The sequence below is a fragment of the Oryx dammah genome, unplaced genomic scaffold (genome assembly GCF_014754425.2).
Source record: "Oryx dammah isolate SB20612 unplaced genomic scaffold, SCBI_Odam_1.1 HiC_scaffold_8, whole genome shotgun sequence".
NCBI lineage: Eukaryota > Metazoa > Chordata > Mammalia > Artiodactyla > Bovidae > Oryx > Oryx dammah.
The window spans coordinates 44,311,166-44,338,357 of record NW_024070192.1 but is presented as its reverse complement, the minus strand read 5'-3'; the positions used below and the strand labels follow the sequence as shown (position 1 = coordinate 44,338,357).

The window sequence follows — 27,192 nt, the reverse complement described above, 5'->3', positions numbered from 1 at the left end:
GACACGACTGAAGCAACTTAGCAGCAAACTTCCTCAGAGGCCATTTCCACTTTCTTTTATTAGCATTCATCCTTAAAACCAAGACAACATAAGTTTTCTCAGTGCCTTATAGATTCTCAGTATTTCCTAAATAAAGGTCAGGTGTGGGCTAAACCATGTTAACTATCCAACCTTAATTCTTCTGTGCTTAGGCTCGGCATAATCAAACTTCTTCAGTGACTATCCAGCCATAGCAATTCGTAACTTCAGTTATCTTTATAGAGTTCTGTTTAGAGCCAGGTTCTTGCCTTCTACCTAGTCCCTATAATGTCGACCCCACCCCCCACCTTCACACACCTTAGAATGGGCTTTTAAAAGTCTTACATACTACTCACCAGCTCAAAGTTTTTCAATGACTTGCACTAGACTAAAATTCAAACCATGATCCTGTGATTGGCCTACCTACTTCTCCAGTCTCCACAAAAACCCTTCCAACCCACCACTCACACTTCATTTTTTGTTCCTCCAAGAGGCTTTTTCCCATCTGTTTCTGCACCTGTTCCTTTTGCCTGTTAACAATCACCCAAAACTTTTTTGCAAGGTCTGGCTTCCTAAACCCTAAGCTCCAAGGTCCCTTTGGGGATGTTATGTAATAGACATTCATAAGCATTTACTTAAGTTTTAGGTTTTCAATAACTGCCTATACCTAGACCCTAACTCTGCCATTTCCACTGGTCTGGTAGACATGGCTAAGTTATGTTACAGTAACTTTTTCTCACAAGCCTAGGCAAATTATTACCATCACTTTCAAAAAGCTAACTTGCTCAAGGTCAAGTTAGCTACTACTAAATGATGAAGATGGATGGGACTGCAAGGTTTAATTTTATGCTAATAGCCTAAACCGCTATGCTACTTCTGGCTCCATCTACTTGTTCAACCTAACCACCACCAATTACTCCATACCCACAGTATTAAAACTTATTTACCATTTTCTTCCAATAAACATTCCATATTTAGTAACTGCGGATTCCATTTCCCAAGGCACACCGAAACCTGTTCAGGACAGCTGATGTGTATGATTCATCCTCAGTATAATCTGTTCTGGATACAACTTAATAAATAGGGCTCAGACAAGTATCATTAATTAAGAAATGTAAAATTTTATTAATCTTTGTAAACAACAGACACTCAAATGTTGTCAATCATTACCTTGCAATAAAAAGACATTTGCTTTTAATAATGCAGAAGCAAAAATCCTTCCACCTTTAAATGAAGATCCAACCCAAAACTTGTTTCAGATATGAAAATAAAGCACCATTTTTCAAATGGTAGTTCTGGCTTTTTCAAAGCCTTGCAAACACTTCCAGACGAACTCAAGAGGGGAGAAAAAAAAAAAAAAAAAAGGCTTCAGGCTTCTTGTGAGCTCCAATTATATGGTTCCACACACGAACAAACATCTGGGAACACCTCTTCCATCCAAACCCTACCATTAGGCTAAAATTTAATATGAACACTATAAATATGGTCATCCATTTCATTTTTCTTATGCTCTAGCTTCCAAGTGGTATGTCAAGGTGACGAAGTGCACTATTACTTATGCAAGAAAGCTTTAATTTAAAAATACCCACCCACCTCCCCCCTGCCCCACAAATTCTAGTGTTAATTGCTTACGTCTTTCTTTTTTCATTAGTTTTAAAAGTCAGTAAAAATTCTAAGCTAGTATTTAATTACAACTTTTAAATCAGTAAGTTCATTTACTTACATTCAAAAGCTACCAGTCAAAAGTTGTTTAGCTAGACCATTTAATCATATACATATATACATGGACTAGCATTTATCCTCCTTTGTTTGTTTTGTGTAGGTTCTTCTTACCATCATATCCCTTGTATGACTTGCTCTTCTTCACTTCCCTCCTTGCCAGTACAATGCTGGAGTGAAGCCTGGAGACAGAATGGAGGGAACCCACCTATTCTCCCCACCCCTTTGAGATCTTGTACCATCTCACAAAATGCTGTATCACTTTGGAAAGAAGCAGACATAGTGTTCAGATGTAAATCACCTTCCCTGCTGTAGCAATTCAGTGTTTTCACTTGAACCTCCATATACCCTCTTTTTATTAAGAGCAATGGTGTACCAGGGAGCAGAGATTCCAAAATCTCACCACCTTTCTCTCTTAATTTAAAAAACACTGCTTCCCTGAAAATCCACTGTTGCCTTAAGTAATATTTTACTATTATACAATGATTCCCACAATACTCCAGAAAGAGCACAAAGATTTCATTCCCATTTTTGATCAGTTGCCTATTATCTGTCAGATCTAACTGGAGCTGAAAGAAAAGAAGCCTTAAGGTAAACAGAAGGTCATCACTGGGTTTTAGGATGGGGACATTTAAATAATTCTTCCTTGAAGATATTCTTTACCCGCCACTTATTTCTACTCTGAAAAAAGTTTGAAATATGAAATTAGTAAAGCACCATAAAAATAAAAACAAACGAGACAAAGGAGTAAGGTATCTTTCAATTTAATCAGTGTGCACACAAATTTGTAAAAATGCTAGACACATTAAGTCGCAAAGGATATTCAAGAATTCTTGTTCGTGTCTAGATATTACCTTAAACCATGGAAATTTATTCAAATATTACATGCATTTAAAGTTACATACTTACCGAATTTTCAGGGTCTGCTTATCCTTGCTAGGAAAGGACAGAGTTCCTTAGAAATATACTTCACTTTAAATCTTAAAGACATCAATTGAGGGTCCACACTTTGTTTAGTGCTTATCTAGAACAATACATCACCATTATCACATACTCAGATATCAATTTTCAGGTTTTAGAAGATGATCACTCTTCATACTAAAAAGCAAGAGTTGCCTCTTTATTACTGACTTACAAAGATCACAGCAGGAAAAACAATCTGAAAACATCCTTAGCATATATTGACATTAGCTAGGATGTGACTAAAAGCTAAAGGGGGGAAAAATCCATGTGATACAATGATTAAACGGGGATCAAGTAATTAGAAATATACTCAAGCTAATTTCCACTGGTATACACAGTCCCAGAAATCAGTATTCCAACCAAAGCTTTTCATGCAAGGTTAGAATGATTTAAGAGTACATTTGAAATTTTTAAGCTTCACTCACAGGCTTCTGTGTAAGCAATTAGTCTGCATGACCATTTTGGGCAAACTTTCCTTCTCTACTCTCAAGTTAACTAACTGCTCAGGAATTGCTAGACAGACAGAAATTCTGGTCTTTAAATTTTATACCTATGTAAAACGGCAATCAAAAGCACTGAGAAAAAAATTTTCTGTCAACTACAAAAATATCTGTAAAAGACTTTCCTTAAATGTTAGTTTTGAGCAAAAACATTTTTCCTATCTCACCAAAAGGAAATAACTTACATGTTAAAAGTTTCTGAAGTTTTGGTCTAGTAAGTGAAGGTCAGAAAAAAAGTGAGCCCTAATTATTAGGAACTGTGAGGAAGTCAAATAATCACCTTAACATTCTTGATTCAGATAATAGTTGAATACAGAAACTCAAGACACTGCCATCAAAGTGTCCAACTTTAGAAAAACAGTAATATACGAAGTATAAAATAGTAAGTACTCACCAGCAAAGCAGCTTTAAAGAGATGGTTTTAAGGAAAACCATTTCCACTGTATCTATACCATTTCTTATACAGATTAAACTGTGAAAGGCAATGAAACTTAAGCCCTTACAATTTTATGTAAAAAAAAAAAACAAGCTAGTATCTTATAAAAAATATTATCAGTTGATAAATCAAGGTCATTAGAACACTTAACTGAAAACATGACTTCCATATTAACATTGAGATGATTTGTTTTCAGCGGCTCATCACCATCCCAGTTTAATAGGAATAAAAGATCCGCTAGTTTTATGAACAGACTGTCCCATATTATACAACTTTACACTTAAGGAAGCCATACAGACTGGAGAATGGTTCAGGCTTGTGTAAACTAAATTGTACACTTTCTTCTTCTCTCCTCAGTATTTAAAATTTTTATCAACATAAAAGCATAATATTTACAGCTTAAAGGAAATATTTGAAGGATGGTTCAAGTCGACAATGAATCCTAGTAGAACTAATGAAACTAACAAAAACTTTAATATAACTTTCATAACGAGGTATGTCCTCACTGCCCCTCAAAAGGAATACACAAACCTGTCTAGATTTCTTGATAGTCAGCATTCATTTGGTAATTAAAATATTGCTTAGTTCAAAATAAAACGAACCCACAATGGTGGTGCACCAACAGAATAAGTTATAGTGTACAAAAAACATGAACAAAATCAGTACTTAATTACAGCAAAAGTTGCTAAAAACATGTAAGATCAAAAAAGGTATAAAAAAATTTTTCTAGCTGATTGCACGCCATTTATCACTGCTAGAGGTGAGGAAACATGACTTTTTGTCTGTTGATTCATATTGTAAAAAGTTAAAAAAGTATGAGTTCCACCATAGGAGTGGCTTAAGTAGGAGACCCTGAAGTCAAACACCTGCACTCTATATACCAACATGAGCATACAGCCAATTGAAACTTCCAATGTCTTCCTCCTATGTACAATTTATCTATCTTGGTTCAATCATAACCAGATAATAAAGGAGCAGTATCACACCTTTATTACAACTAAGATGATCAAACCTAGAGCTACTTTGGCCCAAATAATGTGTGTGTGAAAGTGTCCAATGGATCTCTATTAGTCATACTCACATTTAATAACTGCACAGCTTTCTTCCTTGTGTGGGTTATATGGATATGTTTCAAAAAAATAGGAACATCAGGTACTTACAGATTAAACTAACCTGTACTGGCAGGGCTGTGGGATTTTTCTTCTCTACCAGTAAGTAGCAAATGCTGAAATTCTGCTGCTAGTTAACAAAAACACAAATTGTATTAAACTGAGGAGTTCAGTTCAGTTTAAAAAGTCAATGCGCATAAAATTTCCTCAGAGTCTGACATTAATACAGTTAAATTTTTTTTCCCTAAGTCTTAAAAAATTCCCTTATTTTGGCTATTAATTTAGAGTGATCTTACGAGAATGAGTTAGTAATACTGTATATCTCTTGGATACATCTCAATTTTAATAAACTATTTTGCTATGTGTACTATGAAAACACGGGTTACTCTAAAAGGGTAAACTTGAATATTTTAAGATTCAACTTTTAAAATACTTGACTTCATTTCCTTATACTGAAGATTTTCAATTTTAAGAACCCGGGCAGAAAAGTAAATTCTATTGCTTCTCCTACAAGTATAGTAAACAAGCTGATAACTAAAAGGGAAGGCTCTGTTCAATAACTAAAATGTCTCACTTTTCTAACTCAAACTTCCAGAAACTTTACTCTTTCCTTGGTCCACTTGGGTACTTAAGCAGCCTTGCTTTATTAATAGAAACAGGGAAATGATGCAGCAAATCTTCTTTATTTTCATCTTTGACTGACCACCAAACTATTTATGAATAGTTAACAAGGTACATTGTAATAAATGATTTGGTGAAACCTTTCATAATGAATGTAAACCAAGGCCAGAATGCTGTCACTTTTCGTTATATTTATGGTTCTTAAAAAAGTCAGTAACACTATACAATGGCTTCTCCCAAATAATCATTACTGGTTTCTGTGTAGTAAGCTGGGTAAACAACATTCTTCATTTTTATCCAAGTTGGGCATCAATGAATTTCACTGCCAGTTCCTTATATTTAAACCAAAACTGAACATACAATTAAACCAAAACATACAACTCTTAACTATAATAATGGTTAAAAAACAAAACCCAGACACAGTAAGAATGCCAAAAGGCCTGGAAAATTCCAATAAAGAACTTCCCCATTTACACACAAAGCATTACAAAAACCCCTGACCCAACACAGCACATTACTGAAGCTGTGCTGCATCACAACTTTACATAGCACTACAATATTTGGAATTAATGGCTGGGATTCAAGTATCAATTGTTCGAACAGTTTACTCACATGTATTTTCTCTGCAGTTAATTTGACAGAAATTACAATATACAAACATTTTCATAGGAAAGCTGGTGATTATTTGCCTTCTAAAGAACCTAACTATGAACCAGTCCTCATTTACAATACTATGTTCAATTTGCGTCAAATAGGAATAAATAGTTCAAACTAGCTTCAGTGAAGATCGACTTTGGGTCTCCAATTTCTACCTTAAAATGACTTCTACATCCTGACTAGTATAATTTCCCCTGAGATTACATGAGATTAATTAAGTTTAAAGAGAGAGGGTTCAATAATTTCAAACTAGTAAGTTTCAAACTATTCTTTTTTGAGTTCGGAAAAAATGAAAGGCTTTTCCTTCTATGGCCAAATTACTATGCAAACGGTCAGGGAAAACAATGCTTATAGAAAAGCAGTTCTTCTCCAAGCCTTACGAAGAATCTAGTTTCTTTTAAAAACTGTATTTTCCAACACAATGCCAAATAAAAACACGAAAACACTTGGAAATATTGGAGATATTTTAACCACAAAATTGTGAATATCCAATATGTGCGTAACACTATAGGCAGCTGCTTATTTTGCCAAGAAATCACACAGAAATGTTAGATGATTTATATGCTATAAAAACAAACGGTTATTTATTAAAATGATTCAGATAACAGAAAATAAAATATTGAGAAAGAAGGTTAAGAGAGGAGTAACCTACACTAATATTCAAATCATGAGGATTGCAAGCAGAAGTATAATTGGGAGAATGTTTACTTACAAAACTCTGCCTTATAGTCAATAGTCTCATAATGAATCCTTTCTTTTAGAAGACTTCCATAAAAGAGTAAGAGAGAACCAGTTTCATTTTGGAATAACATACAAAAGTTATTCAATATGGTAGATAAATACCACCTTAAAAAAAAGACATACCTGATTTATACAAATTTTAGGTTACATGTTTCCTACTTAAAAAAAAAAAAAATCTCATAACCAACACAAGTGTCAGTTTAAATAAAATTTTATCTCAGAAAGTAAGTGACTTCAACATTTCCTTTCCGTAATTTACCAAGTTTTACCAGTGGACATGATAGACACCTGAAAGTTAAGTAATTCTTAAAATTATTTGTCTGAATCACAGAACTACAGAGTTCAAAGAACCTACATCTTATCACCTTCAATAAATTATGTCACCCTTAGAAAATCCCTCCCACCCCAGCACTCAAATGTTTAAGAGTATATTCCAATTGTAATTATTTCAATGATCACTATTAGAATTGAGACAAGCAACTTCACCCTTGAATACTTCAATATATTGGGGCAATGGTGGCTGTAACACAAAGCACCTCCAACTAAGGAGTCTTAAAAGGTGCAATTATTGAACAGGGAGTAAAATATTCCAATGGAATTTTTTGTGGTGACATATTCTTTTTTCAAACATTGTTATCTTCTTTCCATGATTCAGTTACAGAGAAAAGCATATGTTCTAGTTACAGACGTGAAAATCTGGAATTCATTCAATGTGTCTTTCTTTACGCTTCCAAGAATTAAAACCACATAGAAACACAAGCCTGAGTTTGCTAATATGTTAACTGTTACTGTTCAGAGGAAAATGCTATCTGCATAGAATGATGGCTTTAACACAGGAAGGAACAAAAGTAATCCAAGTTAATGATTTGGCCTCTCTTCCAGTTCCCGATTTACTTGCCCCCTACAACATATACACATAAATACTTTTTTTAACCAAATAAAAGCAGTTTTTGGTTGGAAACATACATAGATGCTTTTCATGTGTGCATATTGCATCAAATATTGCTCAGTAAAGATAAAAATGAAACTCAAAATAGTCATTCCAAAACCACAGTTCAATATACTAACTTTACTATGTGATACAATTTCAGTTTGACTGCTTGGAAATAATCCAGCCATACTGTAAGTCGTAATACCCAAACGTTTTTTATACCAAATGTGTAGTGTATACGCATACATACCACACATACACACCATCTTCCCACTTTTCACAGGGCTCTACATTAACATTTGCTCTAATGTGGTGAGATTTATATATATTAAAAATCACAAGTATTTCCAGATGGCCTTTCAACCTTCAATGCATAACTTTGGGATTAAAAAAAGCAGATTTCACTATCCAGTGGCATGTCTAATGATTAAACTTATCCTTGAGGTTAAATTTAACAGTTTGAGAAGAAAATAACCAGTCAGATTTTCCTAAAAAGTGAAAGGGAAAATTTGAATGAAACATATCAGGCCTCCAAATCAAGAATGTCAAATTTTGTCAATTTACTAAAGTTCAATATAAGTAATACCAGCTTTACTGAGGCTGTTAAGTATTATGTAACACAAATTACATGTCAAATATTTTATTAACACCACAGTCAAACGTGAATATTAATATAGAGCCTTCTCTGCCAAGAGTATAAAAACCCTAAATTTAATTAAATTTAGGGGCCTTCACCAAACTTGCTGCAAGTTTGGGGACATGAATATCCAACAGCCATAAAGCTGTGAAAGCCCCTATAAGAATAAAATAAATCCCACTTGCCTCAGACTGAACAGGGCAACACTGAGACTCAGCCTCAGCCTGTCCTATGGCAGGGCTATAGGAAGAAGAAAATTTTAATTTTAGAAAAACATTACCCAATTAATTTAAAAGACATGCATTAAAAAAAATCCCAATGATCAAGCAAGCATAGGAAAAAAGGAGTAGCTTTTTTAAAAAAAAAATCTATTGTCCACTGTAATTCCGAGTCCATACTTTTACTGGGACTCTCCCCCACCCCCACAAATAACTAAATATTAAACTGAGTTTAATTATGTAACTTGATCAGTGGAATAGGAGGGCTCAAAGAATATTTACCCCATTTCTAATTGATAAATGTGTGAGAGATTGCTAAGACAGTAAGTATTCAAGTCAAATGATATTCCAGCAGTCACCCAAAAGTTGATCCTCACCTGCTGGCCTTGTTACTGTCATACAGTAATAAAAGCTACATAATAGAAACTAGTGCCAGACAAAAATGGTGGTTCTTTTTTTCAAGTGGTGACAATGGATGTATGCTAGAGCCAAAGCTCGCAGTCTCATTAATCTGACAATGTCCTAAATTATGTTAATCACAATGCCTGCTTGTATATAACTGGGTCCCCAAAGCTGTCTTCTGTGAGGGCAGATGAAGTTTAATCTGAACTCCATCCATTATTTAAGAAAGTTAAGTTAAAGAGTTAAAATTTCTTCAACATAAGTTGTTCCACTCATTACTGAACCATAATATGGACCCCAGAAGCAGTTAGGTAAAAGGTATGTTCTAGAAGCTTATTATGCTCTGATGCATGCACAAATTACACATTAAATATACCAAATGGGTACCATCTGAGCCATATAGATACAAACACAAGAGATGATGTGCCTAAGTGCTGTGCATAACATTTTAAAATAACTTCTAATTAGAATTCTACCCCTTATTCAAAAGTAGCAGTGTTTTCTCCTTATGGATCTCAGAAAGCAATCTCAATATATTGGTTTTCTTTGCATTAAATGCAAATGAAGCTTTGCAAAATTTTTGAAACATTACTAACCCATTTTTACCCTCTTCCTGCCCCCTCTGCCCCATTGCTATCATCCATTCCTGGTTTGTTGATAACCCTGTACATGAAATGCTTGGGAGATATTTGATTTGGGAAAACATTTCCTATTTAATAATTCTAAATTTAAATTATGCCATTTTGACCTTAAAGATTCTCAACACAGGTCTTTCTTTGGCACTATGATATACCTACTGCTAAATCTAAGAAGTATATGATAATTCCAAAATTATCTAGGTAGATAGGCGCTGGTTAAGAAAGGGGGTAGAGAAAGAAATGCTTTCCTGGTGATAAATAGCACAGGAGCTATACCACCACTGGAGCAAAACAAATGGCACTCAGCTTTGTAATACTTATTGTTTTCTTTAAGTCAATGACTTTACTTGTCGTTATATACAGACTCTTTTATGATAATTAAAACATCCTTTAGTATTTTGTTACATGGTTAAACTTTTTTTTTTTAACAAAACTTCAGATTCTGTCTGATACCTACACCTCCACATAAGGTCATAGAGAAATGTTATTTCCTTGTCCGTCTTAACTTTATATCGAGGAAAACTAAACGAGTTCATAATATTAATAATTATACTTTGTACAGGTCATTTGATACTTAAATAATCATAAAAGTATTCTAGAAAAGATTTAAAAATAGATGCCAAAAAAGTGGTCAACAAGCTATTATTATGAGACTTGCAACACAAGATACTGAATAATAGCAGTCATCTCTACAGAAAAGTTCTCCATAGAACAGTTTTAACATTCAAATTTCCAAGGATGAAAAGGTTAACAGCAAAAAGCCATTTAGGCTTAGTAACAGGAGGCAGCCATTTAATCAAAGAAATAATGAAATCTTCCAGGAACACAGTAAAAAATTTCAAATCCATCTGTTAACCATCTTAACAGAGGCACATTTAGATTCTCATAATTACACTTAGAATACATACCAGTCATTAACAGCACAAAAGGCTATTACTGCATGCACCTAAGCTTCTAGAATTTTGCACCTGAAAAGCTTCTGAGGTCCACTCAGTACCGCAGTTTCAAATATAATCAAAAGGAAATGAATGGGTCTGGCACTAGGCTCTAAAAATCAGCAGCAGGAAGAAGGGAATATCAGGATTTACATTTTAAGTCTCTATGATATCTAACATGTACTGACACCAAGGGGGTAGAAAGGTGACACAATATAAAGATTTCTTACTCATATAATGACCCATATATATATATATATATATCTAAGTTTTTTGTCAAATGAAGGATTAACATACAATTCCACATATACTGTCCAGTTAAAAACATGCAGCTAACGAACAACCTACAATTCAATGACAGAATCCAATGATATATCAAAATTGCATTGGTAACTACGAATTTTTATTATGTGGACATCTACTCTGGCATGCATTTGTACAAACCTTTCAGGCAGTGGTCCACAGCTGGGTTATGAATAAAAAGGCATAAATTTTTCTCTCATTTTATTACAATGAAGTTTAACAGTACAGAAAAGTCACATGACCTTGGAGGGTCAGATTTCTTAAACCCTGCAACATGAGGAACTCTAAATACATTAAATATTGTTACACATTCAGACTTCCAATGTACAGGTACTTGGAGACAGTTACAGCCCTCACCAAGCTAGGTTGGGGACATGAAGTCCAACAGCATCTGAAATGCTGTGAAGGCATAACTTTACAAATAGCAATGTAAGCTTACAGAACTTGCCTTTATTAAGGTGGTATGTTCATGTAATTCCAGCGCCTTCACAATATAACGAACCAAATTTACTATACTTCACTTCTAAAAACCTAGATGAAACATGAAAAAGAAGCCATACAGTATAAATTGCAACTTCAGGAAAAGTTCCTGCTTTATTATTCCAAATAAATTTTCCCATGTAAAATAAATGTCCAATAGTTCCTGGTATGTGGGAAGATAATGTTTTTGTTAAAGTCACAATGACGCCTTATTGACGGAAGCTTGGCTATATAAACAGCACAAGTTGAGAAAAGGTTTAATCTCCAAACCTATTAGACTGGATGAAGTAAGATCAGTAACGGCCACCTTGTGACATTACAGGAGGTCTCATTCCCATCGGAGGTCGAGGAGGCCCACCTTGGTAAGGGGGCACCATTGGCGGTCCCTGCCCATACGGTGGCATAGCACCAGGAAGGTAACCTGGCATGCCTTGATGATGACCACCATACTGACCTAAAAAACACATTTAAAACACAAAAAGATAGATTCAGTCTATGCACCGTACTTTTAAATGTAATGTATTTTGCATATAAATTTGTTTTATACTCAGAAAAGCACTAAATAAAAAAACGTAAAAAAGAGTAATACCATGAGGTGGCATTGGGGGTCTCATTCCTTGTTGCTGTGGGATGCCTGGCTGCGGCGGCATCATACCTCCAATTGGTCCAACAGGTGGATTACCAATGGGAGCCTGTCCTGGTCGAGGAAGATTACGTTGATATTTAGGTAACTGTGCTCTTCTCTCTTCCTAGAAATAAAAATATGTGAGAAGTGAAACATATGAACACATAGAGTTGTTAAGCATGAAGGCAAGAATCTAAAGTCATTATAGTCATTTTTAAATATACTCTTACATTCCAATTATTTTCAGAACACAAATCAATCCAACTACTTGAAACCCTGATGCCTTAAGAAAACATCACCTATTTTTACATTTGAAGTATGTTTGAACAACTTTCCAGGAATTATAAATTGCTTCAGCAAGAAACCGTAATGAAGGTGTATGTACAGTAAGCAATCTGTAGATTCTATCTCACACTTAATATGCAATATTCACCTCGTTTTGGGAAGTTAGAATGGTAAAAATAAAAAATTTGAATGACAAAAATTACTTGGCATTCAATCAAATTGTTTAAGACCATCGGTACACAAATTAAAACTTTTTCAAATGAACAAGTTGCTACAATAGTACTCAATCAAACTCTGCTAGTAAAAAATTGTGAACAACTTACCAGTGATATATCCTCATCTGGATGGATCAACTTACTGGTTGCACTGGTTGTGGTAAGTGTAGCAGGCTTACTTGTTATGGAAGCTGCTGGTTTAGCTGCAGTGCTATTTGTTGTACTAGTGGTTGAAGCTGTAGACTGTGTATATGCAGGGAATGTAGGCTTTGGTGGTTCTGTAGTTGTTGCAGGGGTACTATTTAAGGGCTTGAAATCTGTACCAACAGGTCCCTGGACAGCTGCCTGAGCCTGTAAAACAATCTTTCATCAATAAAACCTCAAAACTGAATTTATCTACTACCAATTTAGAAAACAATACACTAACATTCAATAAGGGACAAAATTTTAAATGAAAACTAAGTTAGCATCATGATCAATCCACAAAATTTAAGATAACATAATATTAAAAGATGCTGAATCAAAACACAGCCAAAACACAGCAGGGGAAACAAGAAACAAGACTGCTTATGTAATTTCTCAGACAGCATGTCTCCTCACCAAAAGTTACTTAATTTTTACAAAGCTTTGTATTATTCCTGATTGATAAAACACTGTATTGTATCACGAAATAGCATATGTTTAATTTTCATTACTCTAAATTATTTTTTAATTGATCTACCAAACAAAAAGAAAAAGTCAAATTATAGAAAACAAAAAAATGTTGGCATAAATTTCAGTTACTAAGTCTACCATAAACAATTATCAATGGTGACACATTAAAGATATGGCCTTCAGAAGTATTCTTTATATAGTAATACAATGTCCGCTCAATTAACAATGTCTGTATGATTATGATGGACAAAAGGATTCAATAGAGCTTTTAAGTATATAGTTACCAGTAATAAATTTGTTACTTTCTATTAACACTATGCATCTGAACATGTAAATCAGGCCAATTTTTAGAACCAAATGCAGAGTACTAAATTTCTTTACGTTATATGTGATGCATTAAACAGCATAAAACAGAATAGCTTACTCATGCATCAAGCTAACCACTGGCCACTATAATGCACTTACTGCTTACATGCTTTTAACCCTTTAGAGCCATAGGAGTTTGGGGTCCATTTTTTTCTATTAGTATGTGGTTCAAATTTTCAAATACCATTGATTTATAAGCCATTAATTTTATTTTTAAAAAATTAAATAATATATTTTTGGGATAAGATTTTGTTTTAAAGTAGGGTCCAAAGGGTTAAGTTATAAAGCCATTTTAACAATTTTAAACTGCAACTTCCTGCGTACTTGTGCTGTGCTAGGAAACAGAGCTTTAGAAGATGCAGACAGACTTTCTGAATTGGATGAAGCTGTACTTGAGCTTGTTACAGGTGTCCCCATCTGTAGCATAAAAGAAAGGAAACAATGAAAAGTCTCCAAACAAATGGGTGAAAATAAGCCACGTGGTAGACTTTTTTTCCAGTATAGATTGCATTTCTGTAAACGCAAAATACAATGCAATCAAAATTGTTTTATATATAGAGGTAGGCAGTTAATGCATTTACAATAAACAGAGTGACAGTATGAGCTTCAAAAAAAACTTTAAATTCTATATCAATAAATCTAATTAACCATAGTTTTTTCTTCCACCTAAACCTAAGGTGTTCTGCACTATGGTATTTCAAAATTGATACCTTAAACTGAGAATTATGACGCATTACTTCAATTTTCTCAGTAATAATATTTGCCAAAAGTTTAATAACATCTCTCAAAAAAAGATCACCCCCAACCTCAAAAACATGAGTTAACATGCTTTAAAAGGCACTTAAAAAGTAATGCTTGTTAATTTAGCAACTACAAATAGGAAAAAGTTGAAGAAAGAAAACATCTAATGGATCATTTTAATGTGAACAATAAAGAACATAACATACATCCTGACCTTTTGAATTCTGAATGAGTTAAAACACACCTGCCTAATTCAGAATGAAACTGGGTTAACAATCATTACATACATACTACATTATAAAATAATCTTTTGCTTCTGAGTTTTGGCGAGGGGTAAAAAAAGACTGGTAGGAAATACCAGTGTGACTAGGTCAAAATCCATTAAATGATGCCCTTCCTACAACAGTGCAACATTGTTTAACAATTCTAGATTAAAGGAATAGCCCCAAAATAATTTGCTACAGTTTTTTTGTCTTTGGTTTCATTCTACCCAGAGCTCATTATGTAAAAGAGGTGTTCTTAACATTTTTATTTAAGCTTCCAGAAATTAAATTTTCATTTCTAATGAAGTGAAGAGTAACCAGCATTAACTACTATGAAAAAACAACATACAACACTATTCTCTGGTTTCAGTTAATCTTTTATGAGTAGAGGAAATCAATGTATGCAAACATGGGAGAGAATAGGCCACTCCTTAGTATAGTTAATAAATTATATGAAAAAGATTAGGAAATACTTAAATAACCTATGACAAACTGAAGGATTTTAGTAAACTGCACTTTACCTTTAAATATTAATACACTCCTTTTTCAAGAATTTCACCTTACCTGTCCCGCACTGGGGAAAAGAGGCTTAGTAACTGGAGGCTGCGGAGCTGGAACTGTTGCTGTTGGTGCAGGTGGTCTGTTAAGAATACCTGGAGCTGAAACAGCCTGTGCTTGAGTCATTGGAGGAATTCCAGGACGTGGAACAGGAGGGGGCATACCTGCAGAGAATTTTAAAAAATTTGTAGCCAATTAAAAAAACAAAAAACCCTATACTGTAAAACTACTAACTCTTGACTGCTGAACTTGAAGATGCCCAGAAAACCTAGGCATTTGCCACTTGGAACAATTCTGCCTCCAACTTTCTATATGACTTTGCTCCTCTTTAAAATTTTTAGACGTTTACGATACCACGAGAAAGCCTGTATATAGCCAGAGCAACAATTAGGCCTATTGATATTACTAATGCAATAAAATTTTCAAACATATTGAATTGTTTCAATCATCTAATAGACAGATGTTTCCAGAACGCTAATGCAACCTACAATAAAAACTATTAATAGGTCATATACTCATAAAAATTATTCCAGAAACGAAGTTACTCCTTTAAATACTTTAATACGTACATTTTCCTAAATGCACCACTAGCCGTTCTTTCAAGTGCTTCAAAGTCATTTAAAACTGACTTCCCATTAGCAAATGAATACAGGTTATTTTTCTTTATTCCTTTAAATGTCTAAAGTTATCTCAGATCATAATGTATGTGAAGTTGTTGCCTCAAAATTAATGGTTGCACTAGCTATGATTCAAATGTTGCTGCTGCTTTATTTTTCTTGTTCCTTTTATACTATCATTTTTGAGTACATGGAATCTGTTATGGATTGCCAATCAAACGTGCTAGGATTAAAAAACTAGGCAACAGATCGAGAGTGTCTCATGAAAACTTCTGTGGCCCACTTATTTCCTGGGCTAACCAAATCCCATCCCCTCACACTATAGACTAAAAAGTCAAGATATTTTAATTAATTTGCAAGCTTCCTTGTACCTAGGGGGTCCATTAGACCTTTTTCTGGCAAATGATATCTAAGAGGCTAGAAAGTTACTTTGCCATGAAGTAAAAGAAATAAAAGCATCTTTTCTTGCCTGAGTCATCCTGGAACTACTGAGTAACATGTCTGAGGAACAAAAGCTAAGGTTGGCAAAGCAGCATTGTTATCACCATAGTTGCCAAATCTACCACTTAGGGTTGGATTTTTCTGTTACTTGCTAAGGGTCTCTATTACTTGTCTAAAATAGTCCTAATATATATAACCACTCTTAAGTCACAAGATCAGTGACTCATTCTGGTTGAAGACTACTTTTTACTATCTATTAAAAAAAACCCCACACATTTCTCACAGTAATTTTAAAAGAAGTTACTAACCTATAGAAAATTTAAAATCACATTGTACCAATGCTCATAAATCTGTTATTCGAAATACTTAAGAATAAAACATGTCATATTTTTATGTCATATTAAAAAGGAAAGTGTCTAACATTTCATACCTGGTGGCATACCAGGCATCAGAGGCGGTATTCCCGGTCCAGGTGGCATCATTCCACCCATTGGCATCATTCTATTAGAAAGCAAATTTCAAGAGACAACTAAAGTTAATTAACAGCATAAAACATTAGAAAATATTCTAGCTAAAAGCCTGAAACAACAATAAAGACTTGAATTTGACCTCTAATATTGAAATCTATCAAAGTGAAAGAACATACAACACACTAAAACAATCCTATCAAAATAAATCCCCTAAAACCCAGCAAACTCTCTGGTTTACCAGTAGAATAGGGGTGAAAAAATTCAATGTCTGTTAAAAGAATATTTTAATACATTTAAAGTTATTGAGAACAAATATTTTACTCTTCTTAAAAACAAGAGGCCTTATCTAAAATGTGTAACTGGAAAACAAAATCACTTTTTGTCTCACTTGGACTATATCCACAGAATACAAATTAAAAAAACGAAAACAAAACCAAAAACCTCCTCCCTTAAAGAGAACCCTCTATTTTAGAGCTGTCAGATTTTTTTCAGAAAGAAAAAACATTAAGTGTATTCTATGGACTGAAGATTTCTTTTTCTGGGGATGCGCACCCATAAACTACCATCAAAATGAAAGACAAGCAAAACTAAACACACAGTCTCTACTTTTTATGTAGAAAGTTCCTAACACTAAACCAGAACTTAAAAGCATAACCCATATTTATTTTCCTTTCCTTAGAAGAGCTCACCTTCAAATATCAGTGTCCAATTCACTTAAAATATTTTAAGTTCTGTGAATTTTTGATTTAGGATTCTTAAAGAGAATAACTTCTATATATAGGTTTTGTTAAGGAAAATTCAATTACTTTCCATAATAGAGCATGTAATTTCACATAAGAATATACTCTTTCTTAAATATCAACCCCTTCTACTAAGTCTCATAACTTTTAGCAGTTTGGGGAAAACAGCTGCACAATTAGAAAATGATTTATGTGGGTCTATTACTATTTCCTCAGATGTTTTTTAGTTCCCTCCTTTTAAAAGATCTGTGTCAGTTTGCAAATTTTAGAAGTTTTTAGTGAGGAAGGTTAGAAAAGTTTTGAAGTCAACTGAATAGATACCATTAAACACACAAAAAAATGACATTATGCTTATACCTCCTGAATTACATTATGAATGAGATGCTTACATGTTTTCACCGCAAAATGACTGGGTGTATTTTCTCTGATGATGCAATCTGTGAAAATGTATGACAAAATCAAAATCTAACTGTGATTTTCAAAATACAGTGGGAAAGTGTATTGTATACCTTTCACATCCAACAATATTTTTAAGTAAAAGTGATGAGCACGGGCACCTCATATTCATTTTAGTTCTTGAAGATTTGACAAATCATTTACAGAGTTTGCTTCTGTCACAACTACAAAGTGTCATGGACAGTTCTGAATCTCAAAAACTCAAATCTACAACCAACTACTTTAATTACATCAGGTGCAATTGAAGCAGATGGCTGCCTACATTTATCCTAAAACCCAAAAATCTATTCTCTCCAGAGGCAAATTTATATTCCTTAAATTTATTAGTAGATTTCTTTATTAGATAAGTTTAATAATTAATAGAGCCCATACCTTTTAGAAGCAAAAACACAAAAAAACCCCACAAAGTAACATTTAATTGATGTAAACACCCAAGCTGAGAAAGATCACAAGTCAATTAAGTTTTCTTACCCAGGTGGCATTCCTGGCATAACTGGTGGCATTCCTGGCATCAGAGGAGGAACACCTGGCATTAACGGAGGTATGCCTATAAATAAGAATTTTCACCAAAAAGAAAACATACAAAAAGAGGGAAAAATTAATACTTCTCATCTGTATCAATGAAAACTTGAGAATGTTAAATTGTAAGAGGCCTTAGGTGCTACCTGGAGGCATTCCTGGTGCTCCTGGAACCGGTGGTAGTCCTGGTTGTGCCATTGGGGGGATATAACCTTGCTGAGGCTGAACAGGCTGTGGTTGAAATGAAGTCGAAGCTGCAGAGTCATCATCGTCATACTCATCAGAATCATCTTGCTGCTTCTTTTTTTGACTCTCTGCTAAAAAAGGTTCAATTAATTTTTCCCATAGAGTAAAAAAAAAGAAAAACAAAGCAAGTTTAAGACATTCAACATTTAAAAACTTTATTTCAATGCAACTTGCTCTTGAGATTTTTTTTTGCAAAAAAAATTCAGCCAACACTGTTCTTTACTCTTTGAATGGTTTTTCAATCTGTATTAAGCAAGGTTAACATCTTCTCCCTATGCTATGGCAGGCAAAAATCATTTTCCTAAATCAGCTATACTTTACAAAACAAGCTTCCTATTTCACTCCAAAAGGTAAATTATGACAAAGCAGTCTGACCTCCCTATAACACTTTTCAAAATAAAACATTTCTTAGGTTACTAAGAAGATTCTATCATTTGGATAGGAGTGGTCTGCAAATACCAAGTCAAATACAGTACTAAAAATTTATAACTAGTGATTTCATAAATCTAAACAAGGTACCTTCATTTTTAAAGGCCTTAACACTTGCTAAATCTACCTGGAATTCAGTTATGAGCAAAAAAATAATGTATAAAATTATCCAAACAATACCATGTCTACAAAACAGAATCTATTAATTTCAAACTTAAGACAAAAAAAAAAACCCTCAAAATTGTCGAATTCTGAATAGATCTAATGTGCTGTGCTATACTTAGTCGCTCAGTGTGTCTGACTCTGCGACCCCATGGACTGTAGCCTGCTAGGCTCCTGTGACCATGGGGATTCTCCACATAAGAATACTGGAGTGAACTGCCATGCCCTCCTCCAGGGGATCTTCCCAATCCAGGGATCAAACCCAGGTCTCCTGCATCACAGGCAGATTCTTTACTGTCTGAACCACCAGAGAAGCCCAAATAGATCTAATACCGACCATTAAATTTATACTTGAAAATAGTAATACTACTCTAGAGAAGCTTTATTAAGAAATTTATTTATTAAGCATATATCTTAGTATTTACCTTGTGTTTTTTGTTCAAGAAGTCGTCTTCTTTCATCCATATCTTTTTCTGGAATACCTTCCATACCATATATTTCCAACTCTATGTCTGTTCTCCCAGGTATTGCATTTGGTACTGCATCTATTGTCTCTTTATGCACCTAAATCAAAAAACAAATCCATATAAACAAAACACAGGCCTTCCATTAGATAGACAAAAGTGCCTCATAAAACTATTTTTTAAAAAGCAGTTTTAAATTACTCATAGACCATTTAGTATAAAGGTTAAGAACAACTGGTTCTATAGTGAGACTGATTCAACCCCCCAGGTTTCAAGAGTTTGGACAAATCATTTGACCTAAGCCTCAGTTTACTTCATCTAATTTAGTACCTAACTTCTCAGGTTATTTTTAAGATTAAAAAAAAAAACTGTATATAAAAAGCACTTGGCAATGTGTAGCTTATAATCTTGTTTGAATTATTAGCAATAAAGTAATAGTACTACTCAAATCAGGGAAGTTTGAAGTCTCAATTAAGTAATGTTTACAAAGCCTTATGATCTTAACTATCAGAATAAAGTGAAATTTCCAATGATGTACTTGACAAGCTAGTAATTACAAACCACAAAAGTGACATTTACAATTAGCATTACCCACAACTAATGAGTCACGTAAGGAGCTTAACATTGCCACAGCAGAGAACCTGTCACTATCTCTGAGGGTATTTGATCACAAAAAGAAGTTCTTAAGATGTGTTATTGTGTAACATTTGAGAATTCAGGACCTTTTTTCACTGTATGGTCTTTGCTAGAGCAAACATTTCTAACCCTCAGTGAGTAACTTCTGCCAATATGGTAAAACCCTGGTCAGTCTTGGTTCCTTCAGCAAAATGTTTTATCAAAGTAGTTTGTCTAGACCATTGGCTTCAACTGGAAGCTTATCAGAAATGCAAAATTCTCAGGGCACACCTGAGTCCTTCTGAATCAGGAACTCTTGAGTACAACCATGAATCTAAGTCTTCAAGGTGATTCCTTTGCATGTTCAAGTTTGAGAACCACTTTTATAGGGTAAGGGTAATGCCTTTGATACAGTTGTCCAAGTAACACATTTTTCCTTTAAGACTGTTTCATAGAACAAAAGAAAGGTAAAGAAAACTGTATTTTCTCCTTAGAGGAGTATCTCAAAGATTTAAAAAACTGAAATACAAATCAAATTTAGAAATTATCTTATTATGATTAAAAGATCCATGAATAAAACTACTCAATAAATGATGTGATCACTTCCCCCCAAGTTTTTTAGAATGTTACTTTTCTTGATGATGACCATGAAGTTATCTATGTTCTTTAAAGAAATATAGCTACATCCACAGACATAGTAACTAGTTTTCATTACGCTTCTAAGTGATGAGGGGGAAAAACGTCTTTTATCTATAAAAACTGGAGCATGTGTCTGATTTAACAGCCATGCCTACGTCACAGGTTGCTATAATATATAAATAGAAAGTTTCAATTAAAGACATTACTAATAGTTTATCAATTAATCTCCTTCCGGCTTTCATTACATTTCTTTGCTCTTCTCTTATAGTACAACTCCCTGAAATAGTGCCTCGCCTTTCCCTCTCATTCTCTCTTGCCAGCACTCCAATCAGCCTTTCATCTTCTTCATCCTAGGAAAGCACTCCTGGCAAGTAATCAATGACCTCTACTTTGATCAAACCAATCTTCGTCCTGTGCTTTCTTGACCTACCACTAGCTTTGACTTAACTCTCTCCCTGAAACACTTCATTTGGCTTCCAGTGCACTAGTCTCTTGGTTTTCCTACCTTTTCAGTCTTGATTGGTTTCTTTTAATCATCTGACCTCTAAATGCTGGGAGACACCCAAGGTGGAGTCCTTGCACCTCTTTTCTATCTATACTCCCTAAGGACATCTAGTATCATGCCTTAAAATAGCCATCCTTATACGGTATCCTCCCAAACTTCTATCTCCAGCTCGAACTTCTCTAAACTGTAGACCCACAGATTCAACTGTTTATATGCCATCTCCATCTGAATATTCAATAAAGACCGTCTCAACACTAAAATACTCAAAATTAACATAAGATGATATAGTATTCTCCCCTGTAAGCCTATTCTTCCCGCAGCTTTCTACACATCAATAGTCATCCCTCGGTATTGAGGAGGAACTGGTTCTGGGACTACCCGCCTCATACCAAGGATGCTCAAGTCCCTTATATAAAATGGCACAGTACAGTCACCCTCCACTATCTGTGGATTTCTGCACTCAGTTGATTGTGGGTTCAATCAGCTGACTCTCAACTGTGGTTGGCTGAACCCACAGTGATACCAAAATACCAAGGGGCAATTAACTACCACTGTATTCAACTCATTTTTGACACTGCTCAAGCCAAAAACCTTCAGATCATTCTCCACCCCTCACTCTCTCACGTTCCACATCTAACCCATCAACAAATTCTTCTGTCACCATCATCTCTTGCCTCGAATACTCCTAAAGCGGACTTACTGCACTCTACAGTCTATTCTCACCCTTACAGCCAAAATGACCCAAAGTACACCAAAGCATGTTACACTTCAATTAAAACCCCCCATTTCATTCAGACTTAAAGAAACACAGCAGCCGACAAGACCTCCTATATAAAGTAAGCACATTGCTGCTCTTCCCTCAATATAGGATAATACTCTTCATGTAACAGTTTTTCATTTGCTGTTCCCTGGAATCTCTCTCTTAACCCTCTTTGATCTCTGTTCAGAAGTCAGCTTGTCATTCAGGCCTTTACTATCTTATGGCCCTCCCCTATTCCCCTCTATCCAGTTTTAGTTCTCTATTAGGTATCAGCATAAGACTAAGCAAACATTTATAGGTTGTTTTCCTCAACAATGTTAATCTAAACGTCACAAAAATAACTATTTTATTCACTGCTATATATCTGGTGCTTCAAACATTGTACAATACTGTCTTACATAAATGGTAAAGTCCTACATCTGTACTATACAAGTCATCCACCAGTTACATGTGACTAAGCAATGGAAATGTGGCTATAATGCAACCGAGGAATTTAACTTTTCATTTTTAAATTTCTTTTAAAATAGTGACAGGTAACTAGTGACTGGGTTTCCCTCATGGCTCAGCTGTAAAGAATCTGCCTGCAATGAAGGACACCTGAGTTCAAGGTGGCAACCTACTCCAGTATTTTTGCCTAAGAAATTGCAAGGACAGAGGAACCTGGCAGGCTACAGTTCACGGAGTCAAAGAGAGTCAGACAGAATTTAGCAACGAAAAACCAGTGATTGCCACAATGGAAAACTGTGGATGTAGCAGGTGCTTATATTTCTGAACAGATTTTAAATTACTGATTGGCTTGATAGAAGTGAGAAAGATCTACAAAAACTTATTTTTAAGCTTGGGGAAGCAATAATCTTGTTTTAATTTACCTCCCTGCCTCCTACCACCAGTAATTTCCAATGGGGATTCCTTCATCTCATGCCCCTCTAGGGTCCAATTACGCAAAAATTCAGGCAATTCTGGACTGGTAAAGTAGAGGAAATGTGGAATAAAACAGATCAAAAATAAAACTTACTAGATCTTCAGAAGTATACATTACAAAGCTCCCTCTACTTAGAAATGAAAAAAACCTAAGTTTTAAATGAAACACAATGCTACCCTTCCATGGAATAAATGGTGGAACTAAACCTAGCCCCAGGCAGGCAACATACTGTAAAATCCTTCAATGGCAGAGTAATGGCAGTTAACTATGTACTAATTCTTACAGGAGTAGAACTGGTCAGACTGCCTACAAAATTTAAATCACTGATCTTTGTTTTCCTGCCCAAGTATTGAGGAAATATTTTGTGATTTCAGCCTGTCACATATCTAACCTAAGATGAAGATATCAATAACTTAAACGTAAATACTAATAAAAATTCTTTAAACATAGAAAATCAATCATTTATCTTCTCCATGGCTAAACTACCTTTTTTTTAAAAAAATTAACTGGTTATCTTATCCAATCTTTTACAATGAACAACAACAACAAAAAAAAAACACCCTTGGGTTTCAAAAAGAAATTCAAGGTTTTTCCTCCATGTTGTTTCCAAACTACAAGAGAGTAAAATTAAGAGAAAAAAACTCCTTACCTGCATGCAATGAATAGCTAAGCCAGGTCCTGTATACAATTTCTTATGACATATATGGCATTTAAAATGCTTTGCTTTTTGGTGCTGTATAAGGATCTTCTCATCATCAAAATCTCTATTACAATACCTGGTCACTATTGTTAAGGTACAAAAATACAGCACAGTAACATTACTTATAGAAAATAAATATGCAATTAAAGAGAACACTATTCACTACTTAACATTAAAAACGGAAACAGCTAAAACCAAAAGTACTTTGTACAAACTCTGCTTTTGCTATTATATAACTAGAAATAAACCTGCCACTGATTTTGGAATTTTCAATGTCCTGGAAGCCCACAATCTCTCTTCACCAATCGTAAATAAACCATCTCCGTAGGCAATACAGTTTTGTCAAATTTCAACGTTTACCAGATTTATGCGAAATTAACTTCTGTTCAATCTCTCAACATTTACAAACGCACGTTGTTAATTCCAAGGGATCAATGTTTATTAAAAAAAGAAAAAAGTTTATATCGACAGAACTTCAAGGATTAAGTAGAACATAAAAATAATCAGATTAAGAATTTACATTTAGAATTTAACACTAATTTGGAATCTGAAAATAAGTTCACTGCGAGTAAAACTGACCATTTCCTATAAAAACTCATAAAGTTGCCTGCAATTCCGAATTTATGTTGCCAAAGGTTTCATTTAAACTCACATAAGAGTTATGTTACCGAGAATTAACTCACTAATCAGATTTTCCTAAAAGCACTTTAACAAAACTTGTAACCATTTTTCAACTATTACAAAAATAAATTCAGTTCTATAGCAAAGCTTTTTTAGGTACAAGACAATAGATAAAAACAACTGGAATGTAGTTTATTAACGTTTCCAGGGGGGGAAAAAAAAAAAAAACACGCCACGTTTTATTCCTAAAACGGATTTTTACACTCCTAAAAAGCTAGGTAGCAAGATAAGTAACCCCACCCTGTTACTTCTCGAAGATTAAGGCGCCAGAGGGCGAGACGCGGAAGCTAGCTCTCCCCACCCTACCCCCGCAATAAAAAGGGGGGAAGTGGGGGGGGGGAGGCTCGAAATCAGGGTTGACTAACAAGAAGCCTTTACGAAACCAGATTCTACCAAAAAAATAAAGTGGGTGACAGACTCCGGAAGCTCTCTCCTAATCCTCCAGAGTCAATCAGCGTATTATACTCGAAGAAAAGTCCCTTTGTTGAATCGTCACCAAAACAACGGAGTGTGGCAGAAGAGTCCTCAGGGGACTCTGTCCTTGGTGATGGGGTCCAAGGCGCCTCAGGGGGTCAACGCTCGCACCAAAGCAAGAACCTCCTGAGTCACGAAGTCCCACGACCCACAACTGCCAGAGCCTCTCGCCCCAGGGCCCCTTCTTTCTGACAAGTCTTCCCAAATCCAAGTCCAACCACCAAACCACCGACCTCGAGGCCTAGATCCCACTCTCCGCCATAGGCCGAAAGCCAGGCCTATCCTAGCCAGTCACCACTAACCGGCGCCCCCGCTTGGCCTCGACTTCAAACCGACAAAGGATACCAGCACCACGGCTTCAACTGCTTCTTCTTCTTGCGACCCATAACTGCGCTCTACCGACAAAAATAGAGAAAACAAACAGGAAAAAACGACGTGAAGAACCGCTCACTCTTCCGACCCAACCGCCACCACCGCGTCCCACAGGAAACATCCACAAAATGGCCGACGCCTTCGCTCGCTGCTCTGTCTCCCGTCAGGCTCTGCGGCCGGAGGAGGTGCCTAGCAGCGGGGTCACGTGACGCAAGCCTCCGTCCTAAGTGGGTGGAGACTCGCGGCCGCGTCGGGCTGCCAGCCATTTTGTCCGTGCTTGCCGTCTCGGCTTTCGTGTGCGAGCGAGTTCCTCAGAGCTTATTTTCCTTTGTAAAGGATATGGTGACCTAGTACGCCGAGACGCTCGCGAATTGGAGGGGTGAGGAGGGGGTGGAAAAGCTGAAAAGATTACCCAGCGTAATTCAGGGTAAATTACAAATAAAGGATAACTGAGACAGCGCCCAGTTTTTCGTTTTGTTTCATTGCTCTGATTACTCTTTGCAGTAAGCGGTGGACGTTTTTCTACTGTTGAATCAGAGAGGTCGCGGTCTCGGTCTTGTAACTCACACATTGGTGATGGGTGCGTAAACTAGGCAGCGTGGTCACCGAGGTGATAGAAATACGAGGTGTTGCGGGGTTTATAGAGGCTTGGTGGTCGTCAGGGTATCAAAGAAGGTTGCCGAAAGGGTGAAGGGGAGCAAGCGAGGTGGAGGAGAGGGTATCTCCCTAAGGGTGCAAAAAGTGCAAGTCTTTGAGCCTGAGCACCTGAAAAAAACGGCTAGAGGTAGTAAGGTTGGAGCTGGTAGTGAAGGGGCTGATGGCAAGAGATGATGCTGAGGAGGCTGTCAAAGATGACTTCTTGAGATTCTCGAGCAGTCTGAGAATTGCGTTTTATGCTGAAGTCCCTGGGTAGCAACCTGAGTTTTAGAGGACAGTTTGAGAATAACACAAATAAGAGTATAGTTGTATTAGAGTCCAGGTGCTTGGGATCGCTTTCTACTGCCTATTTGCATGACTTTGGGCAAGCCACTTAAACTTTCTCTGCCTGCACAGTTTATCATAGAGAAATAACTAGTAATGTAAATTACATGTTCCTATTAAAAGGAAAAAAATAATAGCGGATATCCATGAAGCATTTGTGTGCCAGACAAGGTGTAAGTTTTACATTACTTGTCTCAACAAACCTGTGATGTAGGTGCCATTGTTATCACCCGGTTAATAAATGAAAACCGAGAGAGAGCTGAAAAAAAGAGAGAGCTTAAGGGAGTTGTAGGGAATTCCCTCGTCGTCCAGTGGTTAGTGGACCTTTAAGATCCTACATGGCATAAATAAATAGAATTATCTTATTTTTTGTTTTAGCAAGAATGAATAAAATGCTTTTCTGCAACTAATATCCTACTTCAGACCAGTTTGATCTTTTATCCAGGTTACTGTCACATTCTCTGACATGCCTCTCAGTCTCCAATCCACTGTTCTCACTATTGAGCCAAAATGTTTTATAAAACTCAACTCTAACTCAGCTCCATACTTAACTCTGTGACTGTGTAAATTACTTCAACTCCCTCACCCCACCCACATTTTTTTCTGGCTGCACCATGCCTCTTGGAGTGAAACTATGGACCGCTAACCACAAAAAGGGAATTTTTTTGTGAGACTCAGAGTTAGGAATAGAAGGAAAACAATATGAAGAGGTATAGAAAACAACCACTGTAAGTCAGGGAGAGAAACTTGGAACAGATTCTTTCCCCACAGCTCTCCAAAGGAACAACCCGGCTGACAGCTTGACTTTGGACTTAAAATTCTAGAACTGTGGGACGATAAATTCTGTTGTTTAGGGAATTCCTTGGTGGTCCAGTGGTTAGGGCTCAGCACTTTTACCGTTGGGACCCCCAAAAAATAAATGTTGTTATTTAAACCACTCAGCTATTTAAAGTAGCCGTTGGTACTTTAACTGGAAACAGAAAC

At 35.6% G+C, this 27,192-nt stretch overlaps 1 protein-coding gene across 8 annotated transcripts; it reads right to left on the bottom strand.

Moving 5' to 3' along the window:
* Positions 1 to 1,119: 1,119 nt before the first annotated feature.
* Positions 1,120 to 25,391, bottom strand: ZNF207 (zinc finger protein 207). Of its 8 annotated transcripts, none has more exons than XM_040244016.1 (12): positions 25,201 to 25,391; positions 23,650 to 23,776; positions 19,521 to 19,659; positions 18,405 to 18,575; positions 18,211 to 18,286; positions 17,673 to 17,720; positions 16,504 to 16,574; positions 15,022 to 15,179; positions 13,778 to 13,870; positions 12,542 to 12,784; positions 11,898 to 12,057; positions 1,120 to 11,762 (listed from the first exon to the last, which is right to left on the bottom strand). In XM_040244016.1, the coding sequence occupies exons 1-12, from the start codon at positions 25,239 to 25,241 to the stop codon at positions 11,602 to 11,604; spliced, it is 1,488 nt and encodes a 495-aa protein (XP_040099950.1). In that variant the 5' UTR covers positions 25,242 to 25,391; the 3' UTR covers positions 1,120 to 11,601. The 8 variants fall into 8 exon arrangements, with proteins under 8 accessions (XP_040099950.1, XP_040099951.1, XP_040099952.1 ...); XM_040244017.1 differs by having other exon boundaries at positions 18,405 to 18,572; XM_040244018.1 differs by lacking the exon at positions 17,673 to 17,720.
* Between the last annotated feature and the right edge of the window lie 1,801 nt (positions 25,392 to 27,192).